The following is a 16,669-nucleotide window of genomic DNA, read 5'->3' on the forward strand; positions in this document are numbered from 1 at the left end:
TACTGCCCTACTTTTCTGTGGACTTTACTGTCTATGTGCATAAATTGAATAATGGGAATAATTCACTTCAAGTGCCAGAGTTTTAGAACAGTATAATATTCAGCTTTGGAGACTTCATTTTTATTAATAATATGCAAATGAACACAGTGTATGTGCATTTCTGGACAAATGAATGAAAAAAACAGCTAACCTCCCAAAGAGATGGAAGATCCAGAGGTCTTGATTTTTATTACCAACAAACTCCTATGGCAACTATGCATAAGAGAAATAGCACTGAATTTTGAACCAGGATTGTTGGGCTAGAATCCATGGCAGGGTTAGAATTCTGGCTCTTCTATCTCCACTCCAATAAGCATTTGTTAAACATCTTCTATGTGCAAAGCACTATGCTAACTTGAATAATAGCCTCCCAGATACAGAATTGGAAGGAACCTCAAGGACCACTAGGTCTAATGGTCTCAGTTTACAGACAAAAAAATGGAGGCTCAAGTAAAGAAAACAGTTGTTGCCCTCAGGGAATTTACAATCCTTCTTCTTGGGGATGGGAGAAGATACTACACAAAGAAGTGCAGGCATCCTTTCCACATTTCAGGGTTAGGGTATTGCACTCCTTTCATTCTGGACAATCCACATAACTTTTTTTGACTTTCCCATTCTTTTCACAAACTTTAGCTTTTTACATATTTTAACTTAAAAAAAGAAACTTTCCATATTTGTGCCATTAAAAGATAAACTATGTTGATATTATACAATACTATACATATATTTTAGACATTTCTGAGTTTCTAAACTTTTTCTGTGTTGTCTGCTAGCCTGTTGTCTGTGGCTTCTGCAAAACTCAACCCCCCCCCCTTCCCATTTAATTTCTTTTCCTTTTTTAAAAACCCTTACCTTCCATCTTGGAATCAATACTGTGTGTTGGTTCCAAGGCAGAAGAGTGGTAAGGACTAGGCAATGGGGGTTGAACAATTTGCCCAAGGTTAGATAGCTAAGACGTAGCCTAGATCAAATTTGAACCTAGGACCTCCCAGGATAATACAGCTAGGAAGTATCTGAGGACAGATTTGAATCCAGGTTATCCTGGCTCTCAATCCGCTGAATCACCTAATTGTTCTCCATCTCACATATAATTTCTGATGCTGACCCATGATATATCAAAACCAAGACAGGGAAAGTCATGATATGGAATGGATACCTGTATACAGGAAAATATGAGGAAGAAGGAGAAACAACTTAAACCTGTGAAGATCATGAAAGACTTCCCATTACCAGATAGAACCATTGCAAATAGAAACAAAGTGGCTTTAAATGAGAAAGGATGGATGAGGGAGAAGATTTTCTATGAGCAAAAATGAATATAGAAGAGGAGCTGCTGAGATGCCCAGAATTGTATTGAAGATAAAATTTAAGAAAAGTCAATAGTAAAACTCCTTGGTTCAAATGTATATGCATGTGTGACCTGATTTCTTCCTGGAAGCTATGCCCCTCTTAATATAGTCTAACCTAGATTTTTTAAAAAGGACTTGATAAGATATCTCATATTTTTGTGGAGAAGATGGAGAGATGTGGACTAGCTGATAATATAGGAAGTCAAAGCTGGGTGACTGGCCAGGCTCAATGAGAAGATGTTAATGATTTAATATTGTGAACATTTTTTAAAATCAACAACTTACTTGGATAAAGGTATAGATGGCAAAATTTGCAGGTGACACCAAGCTAATGGGGGATAACTAACAGAGGGGATGACTGAGTTGGGAGCCAAAAAGAACTCAACAGGCCAGATCTTTGGGCTGAACTTAATGAGCAGAAATTTGATAGCAATAAATATAAAGTGCACGTTTTAAGAAATCAAGTTCAAAAGTACAGGACAAGGAAGGCAAGGTTAGTTAGTCAACAAACATTTATGAAGTACTATGTGCCAGGCAATGTACCAAGATCTGGGGATACCAAGATAGATGACAAACTCACTCAAGTATCTCGCAGTCTAATGGGGATGACAATATACAAAGAATTTTGTACCAATAATCTTTATACAGGATAATCAGAAATACTCAACAGAGGCAAGGCATTAGAATTAAGGGGGATTGGGAAAGACTTCCTGTAGAAACTGAGACTTTATTTGGGTCTTGAGGGAGAGCGCACTAGGCATGGGGGACAGTCAATGAAAATGCCAAAGAATTGGGGGATGGTGGGTCATGAGTGAGGAATAGCAATTTATCATGGTGTTGGATTATGGAGATGAGCAAGCCATAAGAAGACTGGAAAGGTATGAAGAGCTCAGGTAGCAAAGGACTTTAAAGGTCAAAACAGAGGATTTTACATTTGATCCTAGATAGCAATTTGTCTGAAAGAGTTCTGGGGGCTTTGATGGGCTTCACATTCAATCTAAGAGTGTAAGGGGGAAGTTGCAGCTGAAAGCTAATGCCGTCTTGGGCTGTATTCAGAGGGACTTCCAGGAATGAGAGGCTGATCATCTCTCTATATTCTAGTCAGGCCACCTCTGGAGGACTATGTTCAATTCTGAAAGCCACAGTTTAAGGAAGACATGGATGAATTAGAGACTGGCCACTGGAGGGCAATCTGAATGGTGAAGAGCCCTGAGACCATTTCATTCGGGGATCAGCTGAAGGAACTGGAAACATTTAGCCTGGAGAACAAAAATATCTAGGTAGGGGGTGGTGTGATAACTCTCTTTGAAGGCTGTCATGTTCAGGAGAAATGATTTGATCTGTTTGACCTCAAGGGGGGCACCAAGAGTTTCAAAGAAACAAACTTGTGAATGCTACATGATTAATAAGTGATGGACATGTGAATAATTAGGATCCTGACATGCAAGCCACAGGTGTCCAGTGTACCAACATGCAAATGATGGGCCTGGCATATAACTGGCACACAAGCCATGTGAGTAACATGTGATGGACTCAAAGATAATGTGTGAATGGCAGAGAAATACTAATGAACAGTTCGATTATGAGACTTGTATGTGGCTGGCGTGAGAATGTATGATTGACATTGAATGGGACGAGATCAACATACACAATTCTGAGTGGCAAAGCACACAGGCATCTGAGAGGAAGGGAATGTGTTTACATAGCACCTACTATGTGCCAGACATTGTGCTATTGTCTCCTTTGATCTTTAAAACCCCTTTTCTAGTTGTATCTTCTTATTATGCCCATTTTATATTTGCAGAAACTGAGATAAACAAAAGTTAAGTGACTTGTCACATAGCTCAGACACTTGTCTGAGACTGGATTCTAATATCCAACTGACTCCAGACCCAGTTCTCTGTCCCCTGTGCCACATAGCTGTCATTTAGTCTAATCTGAGACCCATAGTCACCAAAGATGTTCAGCCAATGCGTGGAAGAGCTGGGACTAGAATCCAGGTGTTCTGGCTCCCAGACTCTGTTATTCTTTCTACTTTGACAAGCTCAAATTTCTTCCTTTGACATTTAAAACCATTCACCAAGAACCATGCTTTCATTCTTAGAAGGGCAGGTCCTAGCTTGAAGTTGTGATGGCTTCCTGGGTTTATACCCTTCCTATAGACCAGCCAGGTGTGTGTGTGTGTGTGTGTGTGTGTGTGTGTGTGCTCCTTGAGGTGAGGGGATAAGGGGGAATAACCCCAACCTAGGCAAGGGGGCAGAAGGGACTCCTAAGCCAATAGATCCATGGCTGCTCTGAAGCCAAGGGCTTTACTGTACCTTTTCTCAGGGGCGTCACATTCCCCTAACTATATGGCACAACATCCAACCAACTGCTATCATGTCTCTCTACAAGAAGGATGAAAGTAGGAAGAAAAAGCAAGTGAGTTAATATGATTTGCATTTGAGGAAATAGGGAAATAGGATGGCTGATCAACAGAGAACAAGGAAAAGTGATAAGATTATTTCAGGTTCACTTAAAAAGAAAAGTATCTTGATCCATACTCAAATTTATAGCAGTGTGGTTGGTATACTGGAGACAATGCTGGATTTGGAGGCAAGAACTGCTGGTGATACTTAAGCTCCAAGCCTCCATTTCCTCATTTGTAAAATGAGGATAATAATACTAGGAGAATCTACCCTTTAGGTAGAATCCAACCCCTAAGGCAGTGAAGCTTAGTAAGAAGCACTATATAATGAATACCTGGAAGTTCTCCCTCAGACAGACTGGTTCTTTGACCCTCTGTGAATAAGTTTCTTGCCTCCTCAGTGCTCTTTGTAGCTATCTGAAGAGACTAAAAGTGCAGGGAAGAGGAAGAGGAGAAAAGGGGGACAGGGAGAGAAGAGAAAGGAGGAAAGGAGATGAAGGAGGAGGGAGAGGGAGAGAGAAAAGGAAGAGAAGGGGAAAAAGAGGGGGAAGGAGAGGAGGAAGGGAGAAGAAAGGAGAAGAAAAAGGGAGGGGGAAAGAAGAAAAGGGTAGGGGGAGGGAAAAGGAGGAGGTAGGAGAAGGGAGGGAAAGTTAGGAGAGGAAGAGCGGGGAGAAGGAAAAGAAGGGGTAAGGGAGAGGAGTTGGGGAGGGGAGAGGGGAGAAGAAAGAAGCAGAAAAGGGACAAGGAAGAAGAGGAGAGGGAAAAGGTGGAGAAGGAAGGAAGAGAAGAGAAAGAGGGGAAGAGGGGAAGAGATGAGAGGGAGGGGAGAGGGGAGGAGGAGAGAGAAGGGGGAGAAAAGAGGGGAGGAGGGAAGAGGGACAAGAGGTAAAGGGAGGATAGGGAGAGAAGGAGAGGAGAGTGGAGAAATTGGGGAGGAAAAAAGGGGGAGGAGAGGGAGGAGAAGGGGGAGAGGGAGAGGATGAGAGGGGTGAAGGAGGGAAAGAGAAGATGGAGTGGGGGAAAGGAAGGGGGAGAGTAGGAGGAGCCCGGTCGGACGGGGGAAGTGGTGGGGGTGGGGGGAGACACCTGGGCTGGATGGACTGCCACGCGCCATGGGCCGCGCGAGCTCCGCCTCCCTGCGCCCCGTCCCTCTCTCCATCTCCCCTCCCTCTCCTCCCTCGCGCCCCCGCCACCCCCGCAGTCGCTGCTGCGAAATGATGCAAGATGGCGCTGCTGCTGCTGCTGCTGCTGTCGGGGTCAGCACTGGAACAGCTCCTGCTCTTTCATTTTCATAAACACTTGCTGCCTCCTCCACCACCGCCGCTGCTTCTGCCTCCGCTGTTGCTGTGACTTTTCCCTCTCCGCAACCTCCCTCCTCTGCCTCTTCCTTGGGGGCGGTTTCTTTCTTTATTACCCCCCACCCTCCTCTATCTCCTCCCGGAAACGGGAGGCTTCAATGACATTATTATTATTGCTATTATTATGATTATGATGACTTTGAGCCCTAGAAGCCCTCCCCCTTCCCTCTGTAGGAGGTGCCGCACAAAGGGCACGGTGTGAGGAGCCGCAGTTGGGGGTGGGTGCATCCCAAACTTGCAACGTGTGTGTGTCTGTGTGTGTACGCGCGGGCGCGGGAGCGTGTGCGCGCGTGTTTGTATTCGGGGATTGCTCCGTGTGTGTGCTTGCGCGCGTGTGCATGCCTCTTGCTTGTTTTTTTTTTCACCCCCTTTTTGGAAGCAAGGAGAAATCTCTGTCTCTCTTCTTACATATATTTATATATTTTTCGGATTGCACCAGTCCAGGGACTAACCCTGCTGCTGCAGAAGCCAAGGCACTTTTCCCATAGTGGAAAGAGAAAAAAAAAAGAGAGAGAGAGAGAGAGAGAGAGAGAGAGAGACAGAGACAGAGACAGAGAGACACACAGAGAGAGACAGAGACAGAGAGAGACAGAGAGACGGCACCCTCAGGCCTCTTTTCTTTGGGGATCTTGGCAGGGGTAATTCTCTAAAAATACCTGCAAGCAGGAGATGCATTAGAATAAAATGGAGGAGGAGGGGCTGCAGCAGTGATTCGTGGTGTTATTTTCTTTTGGCACCAATGCAACTCCTGGAGCCGTGATCATTCTGGGCTCTGTTCTCCCCCACTTTTCCTCCCCTCCCAAACCTTTTCTTCCCTCATCTTCTTTTATTATTATTTTTTCACTTTTGCTTTTTGCTTTTTTTTGTTTGTTTTTAAACCGACATTCCTCTCCTATGCTTTGCCATGAGAATGTCCGCCAAGCTCCTTGCCCTAGTCATGTCGTCTTCGTTTTTCAATCCCAGTTTTGCATTCAGCTCCCACTTCGATCCTGGTAAGTTCTGCCTGGTTTTGGTTCGCTAGTTTCTGTTCACAGTTGATTTTCTTGGCCTTCTAATTCTTTTCAATTTGGTTTGGTTGGAGACTGACTGCCCCCGTTGGCTTGCTGAGACTGCCCACCTCAACCCCCTTGGTCTGATTGCCTTTCCTTGCTGATGGTGATGTTTTCCTTTGGAGCAGGTCTCCCCTTGAATCCCTGCAAGAATTGTAGATGGTCGTTATAATTATAATTCTTATTATTACCAAGATTGGAATTTTTTATTTTTGCATGGAATGAATCCTTTTCCTCACCCTGACCTGGGCTGGCAGAAAAATAGACAGCAAGTTGGGTCTTTTAAAAAACATTTTTTTAAGGCCCATTACATTTCTCAGTGATGTGGTGGGATTTGTGAGGGAACCTGCATACCAGCACAGCACATCTGAGTTCTTTTAACTGTGACAGTTCTTTAGAAGAAAACTTCCCTGGATATGAGGTAACTGAAATAATAGAAAACCTGGTGTTTCCATCCTTGAGATTCCCACCACTTCTTTGGAGGACTGTTTCGGGTTTCTGACCACTTTGGTATCTATGTTCCCAATTTTTGGGCTGTGGCACATTGGGGAAGACTCTGGGCATTGAGGTTGTTGAATATGTTTGGTTCAAACTCTTGTCTGTTGAGGCTAAATGCCTGCGCCTGCTTTTCCCCCCAAACTCGTTGATTTGAGTCCAAACTGAAGAGTGAATATAACTGTCAATCTAGACAGTCTGTACCGTGGTGTTTGGGGTGTAGCAGTGATAACAACAATAAAACACCAAAGCCCCAAATAAACTTTGAGGTTCTTCTACATCCTTTTTTCCTATTGCATGAAGTTGAGGTTGATTTTCCAAGGCAGCCTTTGCTCTTCTTTTGGGGCTTTCCTCTCTGGCTGGGAAGTGATGATGAATCTATCTGATGTTAAATAGCTTTGGTCATCAGTACTGTAGTTAGGGCTGCTCTTATCTGGGGTGCTGACCAAATTCCAATTTCTGGGACCTTTCCTAAGCAAACCTGTGCAGTGATGGGCCTAGATGTGTTTAGAGGGGGAGAGGGTTAGTTTGGTAGGTAGCACAACATTTCCCTCATAGGAAAATTTTTATGTATTCTGAGTTGTATGGTTCATTTTCTTTTTTTTTAATGGTTCATTTTCTTAAAGTCTACTATAATATATCCTGTTTGAAAAAAATAGTCATCCTTTGGAGTTGAACAGAGGTTTGCTTGGAATACATCTTAAATATCATAAATTCTCCAGCTGGAATCATCAAGCATTGAAGCCTCACTGTATTTTCCCTTGAAAAGCTCTCCTGGCTCATTTATTTGGATTGAGATTGTAGCCTGGCTGCCTTCTACCCTGCCACCTTCGGGAATATAGAGGAATCCCAATGGATTTGCTGGATCTGAAGGCATTTATTTAATGTAAAATATGTTGGGAAAGGGGAAAGCAGGGGAAGAAAAATGTCCCTCAGCACTTCACCATTCAGCCACAACTCTGAAACACAATTTGGTTTAGGATTCTGTGTGTTACAATTTGGTTTAGGATTCTGTGTGTTACCCTCTCATGGAAGAGATCTGCTTTGAGAATGTATCCTTAAATTTTTGTCAGGAAGTGCTATATGATAGGCCCTGGGCTTTATGATACAAAATGAGGTGGTGGGTTGAAGCAGCTACTGCAAAGCTGAAAGTTGGGGCTCCAGATAACCTTCAATGAAAGGGAAAATTAGCTGTGGGGGCCAGAATTAATCTGCAGGGGCTGTGTCTTTCTTTCCTGGTCCTGGATCATAGGCAGCTGTTCTAGGGCCCTGTTTGCTCTGGGGACGGGGAATAAGCAGGCCTTGCATTCACATGCTGTAGGCAGGAGCTGTAGCTCTCTTCTTTTCAGTCCTTTCCAGTATGCCATTCTTACCCTTTCCCCACCCAATAAGCTTCTGATGCAGTCCTTGACATAAAAGACTCCCTGAGACAATTTCAGATAAATCTTGAACTGTTGAATTCCCTGCTCTAGTATCATTCCCAGGCAAATTCCCAGCACTGTTAGCCTCATCCAGCTGTGTAGGAAGCAGAGGTCAGTGTTGCTGAGTGCAGGATGAATAGCAGTAGATTGTCTACGAAAGAGGCTCTTTAAAAGGGGTACAGTTAGAGATGGGCAGTGGATGTTTTAAAAAAAGGCCTAGAGATAGGAGAAACGTTCCTATTCCTTTGATTACTCTTTACGTAAGCATATGAAATAAGTGTTGGATTTGATTACCAATCTTAACATCTGTGTGTGTTTGACGTGGGGGCATGGGAAGTAAAAGGGAAAAATTTTTTCCCCTTCTTTTAGGAAGAAATGACTTTCTGAAGCTTCTCACATTTTTTGTAAACAACTGTGATTAGTGTAATTATACAGCATCAATGTAGTGATTTAAGAAGAAAAAGTTATTAATGGGAATGTGACTTCTTTAGAAAAGTTGAAAAAAGAAAACTACTTTGAAATGGATTTTTTAATTTGATCTGATGTGACATTACTCCTGATGAGAGAGAGAGAGAAAGAGAGAGAGAGAGAGAGAGAGAGAGAGAGAGAGAGAGAGAGAGAGAGAGAGAGAGAGAGAGAGAGAGAGAGAGAAAGAGAGAGAGAGTTGGTTGGGTTGGGATGGGATGGGATGGGGATCAGAGATCTGTTTATTCTTAGATTCTTACAAAAGATCAGGACTTGACCCTCTCTGACCCCAATTATATGGATCAGGCAGAAAGGTCAAGGGCAGAGGAGAGAAGGCTAGTTTGCAGAGACATCTAATTTGGAGAGGCTTCACCACTCCATGAGATCAGGATAAACGGAAAGGAATGGTGTGCCTAGAACTTCATGCTTCATCCCCCAAATTGGGGTTTGGGGAGATGAGAGAGTAGACTGAAAAACTTTCTTAGTGGGTGAGATAGTATATAGAGTCAGTTAGTTTACAAGTATTTATTTTAAGTACCTGCTCTGTGCAAGACACTGTGTTAAGCTCTGGGCATGCAAAGAAAAGCAACTCGCCCCCCCCCCCAACTGAACAAACAATTTTGGCATGGGGGAACGTGCAAACTGCAAAGTGTAAACAGCATTTATACACAGGGTAAATGAGAAATCATCTCATTAGATAGGCACTAAAATTAAGGAGAACTGGAAAATACTTCTTGTAAAAGGTGGAACTTTAGCTGAGGAAGCCGAGAAGTTGAGGCAGAAAAGGAAGGTGGTCTGTGGAGAGGACAATACATGGGCTATGGTCATAATTTACTATGTGACACAGAGCAGTGAATCATTAAGCAAAACAAAACTTTTTTTTTCCTTTTGTGTCTCTTTGTGGGAATTTTCAGAATTTTAGAATCATTCTGAATCTATGGGAAGAAAAATACAATGACAGTCAGATTTGTAGGATGAGTGACTTCCATAAAAAAAAAAATCTACATTTTCCAACAGATTAGTTAGGAGGTTTTTTTTTTTTTTACATTACCAAAGTGTTTGCTGGAAGGGTTAATTACCACTGACACAGGGTGGTAGAAATCTTGTTGCTAGATTTTCTCATAGTGGAATGCTTGAAATCATCAGAATCCCCTATTTTCCCCTCCCCTACTTAAGTAATCATTAAGGTGAATTATCTTCAATGTGAGGGGTGATGTAGGGATTTTTGATTGGGTTAGGAAAGGGTGTTGGGTTTAAGGTTTTAACCTGTGGGTTCCAAGAGGTCCAGGGAAGGTGAGAATCTGTGAACTTAGATGGGAAAGCAATTACATCTTTATTTTTACTAACCTCTAACTAAAATTTAGCATTTCCTTTAATTTTGAATATAGAAAACAAACCACATTAGTATTAGCAGTATCTGTGACTGTCAACAATAGAAATCACAGATCTTTTCATGTTACATTATAGTTGTAAATCTTGAAAGACTCACCATGACTTTGAAATTACTATTTGTTATTTATACAACTATAATTTATACAACTATAATTATTAGGTCCGCTGCTAGATATAGATAGATCACAAATTTTTCTTAAAATATTTTGATAACTAAATTTCAATAGAATTGGTTTCCTTTGCATCCTCTGTATCTCATACATTTAACAACATTATTATGAGATGGGATTGATAGGCTTCACCAAACTGTCAGGGGATCCATAATACAGAAGGGAAAGTAAGGGGAACATTGCTGTAGCTTCTGCTATGTTCCAGGCACTGTGTTAAGTGCTATACAAGTCTTACCTCATTTGATCCTCACAATAAACCTTCAAGGTAAGTGTTGTTTTTATCCTCATTTTGCAGTTAAGGAAACTGAGGCAAAGAGGTTAAGTGACTTGCCTAGATTCATACAGTTAGTAAAGTCTTCCTGACTGGGCCATTAGTCACTTAAAAACAAAACAAAACAAAACAAAAAGCTTCAGAAACCCTTTTATTTCTAGAGATTGTGTGATTCCTGTGTTGGTTTCCAGATGATTAACTGATAGCAATGGATAAGTTGGGTGTGAATATGGAGAAGAAGAGAATAGATGTATATGGGAACCTATTAGACTGTAAGGCAAATAATTATAACACTTTACATAGCATATTAAGGTTTACAAGGAACTATCTTTGTTTGTTTTCTTCCCTTGCAACTCCCCTGGGCATAGTGGAAGTTTATTGGTTCTTCATACTAATGAGAGTCAGAGAAGCCAAGTAACTTGGCTGAGGTCACACAGCTATTAAGTGACAGTCCAGTATTTAAACTCAGTTCCTCCAAATCAAATATTCTCGAAATTAAAATAGTATCTTTTAAATCATGATGTGAGTCACCAGGAAACTATAATTTAGTATGTATGCATTTTCCAAACTATATCATAAACCTATATTATTAAGGTTCAAAACAGAATGGAAACAGCAAGGAGGAGGCTGCATTTATTCATCAGAGGCAGATAATAGCTAGAATTCTAAGGGGAATGAGACCCACATTATACACAATGACCAAAATGAGTAAGCTATTGGTTCTGTTGTCTTTATTATCTGCCTCTTATTTTCCTGTCTCTCTTCCCCTCTCTCTCATTCTCCTCCACATCTATTTGTGTGTGTGTGTGACATTAGAAGCAAATAGTGGGTAAGAATATAAGAAAAGTCTTTATTTTTCCATATTCAGGTGGGATGGGGGTTGTTAAAATGTCAGTATTAGGGTTTATACTATTTGGCAAACAAATCAGGGCTTGAATTATTTTTTTATTTTCTGGACTTAAGAAAGTAAAAGAGAAAATGTCAATAATGCAGATGAAATCTAAAAGTGTATCATACCTGTGCACATTTTATGTTTTTGCAGAGCTGATTGTTAAACATTTATAGACCCATCCCTGCCCCCACCCCAGAGGAATAAGCCATTGGGTAGAGGACTATTTGGAATTTTGTCATCCCTTTTATGAGAGATTCTTAGAGGTGAATTGGTGGGATAGATGAAGAAACTGCATTATTGGGATTTTGGCAGAAGTATAGGAGGTGAAAAGGATTGTGGTATGAAATAAAAGTCAAAGGTTACACTTCTTTCTTGTGTCACATCTCCCAAATATAAATCTTCTTGTAAATTGAGAACAGAAGGCGGCAATAATAATTTGACAATACAGAGAAGATAAAAGTTTTTAAGCACCATCTTCTTATTGGTACCTTTTTTCCTTTCTTCTATCCAGGAGGCTAAATTTAGATGTAGGAACATAGTTTATAGTTCATAGGACTTCGAACTGGAAAGGACTTTAGATAATACCTAATGTATAGCATTTCTAGAATTAGAACTCAAAAAGACTTTGGAGATCATCCAACCCACCCCCATTTTCATCACCAAATGAGAAGACAAGACTCATTGGAAAAGACCCTGATGTTGGGAAAGGTCAAAGGAGAAAGTGCAGGATAAGATGGATAGTGTCATGGAAACAACAAACACGAACTTGGACAGATTTTGAAAGCTAGTATGATAGAAGTGCCTAGCGTGTATGGGGTCACAAAGAGTCAAGCTTGGATAGCATCCACCTCATTCTGTAGATAAGGACACTAAGGTCTAGAGGGGGACTTCTTAAACTAGGTTCAAATGAAGGATATAAAATGAGGGTATCATATAGAACTCCCAGTAGATATGTTTTCTAGTCCAGTCCAACTTAATATCATCTCTTCAGTGCTCCCCTTTTTTCTCTCCCCCACCCCATGATCCTTCTATTTCTTTGTTCTTCCCTCTGCCTAGAAGTCATTCATTCAATTTTTTTTCCTTATTTGAATTTTGAACAATTATTTTCTGTTCCAAATTTTCCCCCTCTCTCCACCCTGTCTCCCCCTTTCCCCTGCATAGAGAAGGCAAGAAATACTGTACAGATTAACCAGATGAAGTCAAGTCATTCATTCTGTAGTGAGCATTTACTATGTTCAAAGTGCTGTACTGGGTGTTGTAGAAGATTCAGAGGTGAATTACTGGTCTCAAAGAAGGAACAGGGAGGCAAGATGAAGATGTTCCAAGTTATTAGTCCTCCAAGCAGTACTCTCCCTGGCAGATGGAATGGCCAGAGGAATAACTGCTACCTTGGGTTCAAGATTTAACCTTAAGAGTGACTCCTATCAACCCTGTAGCTTACCAGCTCTCACTGGTTTATTTCCCATTAGTGATCAGACAGAAGACACAATTAGCCCTTAGAAAAGACTTTTATTCAAATGGAATTGGATACTGGTTTAGTTCTGGTAGTTGCAAAGAAGTGTATTTGCAAAACATTTCCCCTCAAAAACTTGGAGTTCATTGTCTCAAGAAGAAGGGACTTGAAATACTGTGCTAGTGAAGCATACACGTGAGGAACATGTGTGACCAAGGGACCTCCTGGCTCTGGAAGAGACGAACTTCAACCAAGCAGTTAGGAGGATAGTGGATAGAGTCTCAGGCTGCAGCTCTGATGTTTTGTCACCTTCTAACCTGAAAGTGGAAAAAGTGATAGTCTTTCTGGTTTTGAGTTCTTCCTGGTTTGGAGCTAGGTTCTTTCAGTGAGAAGCCTTACCCCAACTTATGACACTTACCTTGGTACGTTATCCATTTTGCTGTTGGGACTCATCAAATGAATTGGTAGGGTTGTCTTTTTAGATGTGGTGGAGCTTTTCAAAGCCTCTGGACCACAGGAAGGGTAGAATGCTTCATTTATACCTGAAGAGGAAGCCCTTACCCTTACCATTTAATGGATCTTCATCCCTTATGACCTTTAACTTTGTTGAAGTCTAAAGGGAGACCCACCCTTAAAGTTAAATAATACTATGAAGTTTAAAAAACATTACAAGACAACAATAAAAGCTGTAAGGCACCACCATATGATGAATCTTGGATGAGTAGGATTTGAATAAGTAGAATGAAGTCATTTTAGGTAGGAGAAATGGCATATAGAATGGTATGGATTGGGAATCTTATTGGAGGGGTCACATGCATCAATAATGGGGAGATAAAACAAGAAAGATAAGTTCCTAGAGGGTCGTGAAGGCTATGCAAAGCAGTTTGGCTCTGCAAAACCTCACATAGTGCCTTGAACATATTAGGTGCTCAATAAATGATAATATCATAGAATGCCAGTGCTTGAAGAGACCTTAGAGAACGTCTAGTCTGTGACCCTCTTTTACAGAGGAGAGGCAGCTGGACACAGAATCAGGAAGATTGAGTTAGGTAGTGAAGTTTAAATCCAGCCTCAGACATTTATTAGCTAATCACTTAACCTCTATCTGCCTCAATTTCCTCAAATATAAAGTAGGGATAATAATGACACCTATTGGTTCACACAGTTGTGAAGATCAAATGAGATAGCTTTTAGCATAGTGCTTAGTACATAGTAGGTTTTTAATAAATCCTTCCTTCATTCCTTCCTTGGTTACACAGTTACTTAAGCTTTTTGAAAGCAGGAGACCTTCTTTTGCCTCTTTTTTGTATCGTTAGTGGCAAAAGGTCTGGCATAGGATAGGTTTATTAATATAAAATAAATATTTATTGATTGATTTGAAGTTGAAACTAGAGCCAAAGCTTTCAGATTTTCTGAATGAATTTTAGGTTGGAGTAATTGCATGAATAAAGACAGAGAGGTAAGACCACTTAACCTTCCTTGCCTCAGTTTCTTCATTCAAAAAATGAGGATAATAACAGCACCTACCTCCCAGGGTTATTGTGAGAATCAAATGAAATAATTAAGTGTTTAAGCACAGTCCCTGGCATAACATTATTGAGTCATTTCAATCCTGTCAGACTCATTTGTGATTCCATTTGAGGTTTTCTTGGCAAAGATATTGGAGTGGTGAGCCATGTTCTTCTCCAGTTCATTTTACAGATAAGATAACTGAGGCAAACAGGGTAAACAGACTTGCCCAGGGTCACATAGCTTGTAAGTGTCTGAGGCTAGTTTTGAATTCAGGAAGATGAGTCTTCCTGATTCTATAGCTCTATCCAATGCATTACCTAGCTGCCCTCTGGCATATAGTAAGTACAATATAATTGTTAGTTATCATTATTATTATTATTATTTGGGAGAAATGTTGGTGATATGCTCAGAGCTGTATGGTCTTGGGGGACAAGAAGTATTTATTGATAATAATTACTGTTTAACTGGCTAACATTCCAAGTTGTTGGAGACATTGGTTGGCCTTTTGGTTTGGCCATCAAGGACTGGCTTACCCACCAATCTTGATTGGCTTTCCATATAGGACAAAATCTTTGATTATAAATTCCCTGAGGGAATGTGGAAAGAATGCTGAATTTGGAATCAGAGAATCTCCACACTAGGAAATTGAAGAGGATTTTTTTCCACTCCAGACTATATCCCTGGGATTAAGACCTTTCCATTTCCCCCTTCCTTTACAATTGCTTTTTGTGGTGCATATGCAAATAGAGTATACTATTTAGAGTATTGAGTAGTATAGATTAGACTAAATACTATTTTGCTGAAGTATAAAAAAAAAGTCTCAGCCAGGCAACAGATAGAAAATGACAGAGGCAAGTTTTGAACCTACATCTCTTCCTTCAAATTCACTCTTTTTTCACCACTGCTTGACATTTTTTTGATTCATTTTTATTTGGTTTCAAGTATTATTCACTTGACTCTTCCAATATCTCCGTGTTTCACCACCTTTTTGACTATTTCTCTGTGTTCTTCCTTGTTAGTTCACCGTCCAGTCCAAGGCCAGAGCTGTTTCTCTTAACTCCTTTGCTCCCTGGGAAAGCAAGAATCCTTCTACATAGATAGAGTTTCAGGCCCAAACTGCTTTCTGCCTTTGTTGTATCTGGACCCTGCCCACTGAATTTCCTAGAAGCTTTTTATTAGCTCACACAAACATTGTTCAGTTTTCCTGAGTGGCCTTTACTCTCTGAACTTCTTTATGATTTTCGGTTTCCATAGATTCTTTTTAAGTCCCAAACTCTTGCATAACTCAAGCCATTCTAGGCTTTGGAAATTGAGCTTTATCAGATTTGGGATTCTCCTTCCCATTATCTTTTCAAAGACAATGGCAGCCCTATTACTTAGTTTGATTTGGTCTACTCTGACTTAGGACAGACTAGTGTTATTTCTAAAACCAGATAGGATTTTTGTTGTTGTTGTTGTTGTTTTTAGGAAATTCAACTTTCTGCGGTATTGGTGCTAGTGAATTTGGAGTAGGTTAAGCCAGGTTGATCTTGTACTGGATTTTCACTAGAATAAAAATTCCTTGAGGGCAGGGTATATTTAGGTTTTATTTTTATTGTTAATTTTTTCACACAGTGGTCAAGGATTGATTGATTGATTTTTTTTTTTCCTCAGAGTTAAGTTACCTGCCCATTGTCATATAGCTAGAGTCTAAGGTCAGATTTGAACTCAGGAAGATGAGTCTTCCTGACTTTAAACCAGATGCTCTATCCACTAAGCCATTTAATTGCCTTTATTAGTTTTTGCATGCTAGACTGCATATAATATGGGGCCCTGAATAAATGCTTGTTGAATTGAATTCTGACTGGACTTGAGCTCTGTTTGGTAAGATAAAGCTTTCTAATGAGCCAAGCAAAATTTCTTCCTTTAACAAGTATTTAGTGAGCCTAAGTTGTGAAGGATATTGAAAATATTTTATCTCCATTGAGTGCCTTCAAATAAATGACATAGCCTGTTTGTTACTATCATTTCCACAAAATTAGATATATGGAGAGAGGTATTACTAGGAAGAAATCAGGGATTTTCTTCTCAGGTCCCAGATTTCCTTTGCCCTCTATATGGTGAAATTTTAGAGCTACAGGTTTGTAAGGAATCAAAAAGATCATTCAGTCAACTCCCAGAGTGTGGGAATCCTTTCTATAATCTCCTGTGTAGAATGTTCTGCTTAAACAGTTATGACCACTTTTCAATTAAAATTTTTTTCCGTATTTTTACATGCCACATAATGTCCTCCTCTTATTGCTCCCCGCTCCCACTTGAACAAACAGAAAAATAACAAAAAAAAATGAAACTCTCATGATATAAATGATAGCTCAGCAAAACAAATTCCACATTGTCTATGCTCAAAAATGCTGTCT

The 16,669-nt window shown here is 40.5% G+C and overlaps 1 protein-coding gene across 4 annotated transcripts in view; it reads left to right on the forward strand.

Moving 5' to 3' along the window:
• Positions 1 to 4,669: 4,669 nt before the first annotated feature.
• The window catches only part of AATK (apoptosis associated tyrosine kinase), a 225,325-nt gene continuing 213,325 nt past the window's right edge, over positions 4,670 to 16,669 (forward strand). For all 4 annotated transcript variants that reach the window (XM_056817352.1, XM_056817353.1, XM_056817354.1 and 1 more), the window contains exon 1: positions 4,670 to 6,145. In XM_056817352.1, coding sequence (XP_056673330.1) covers positions 6,058 to 6,145 — 88 coding nt within the window. In that variant the 5' untranslated portion in view covers positions 4,670 to 6,057. The remainder of the gene's footprint in view (positions 6,146 to 16,669) is intronic.

Source organism: Monodelphis domestica, chromosome 2, assembly GCF_027887165.1.
Source record: "Monodelphis domestica isolate mMonDom1 chromosome 2, mMonDom1.pri, whole genome shotgun sequence".
Classification (NCBI taxonomy): Eukaryota; Metazoa; Chordata; class Mammalia; order Didelphimorphia; family Didelphidae; genus Monodelphis; species Monodelphis domestica.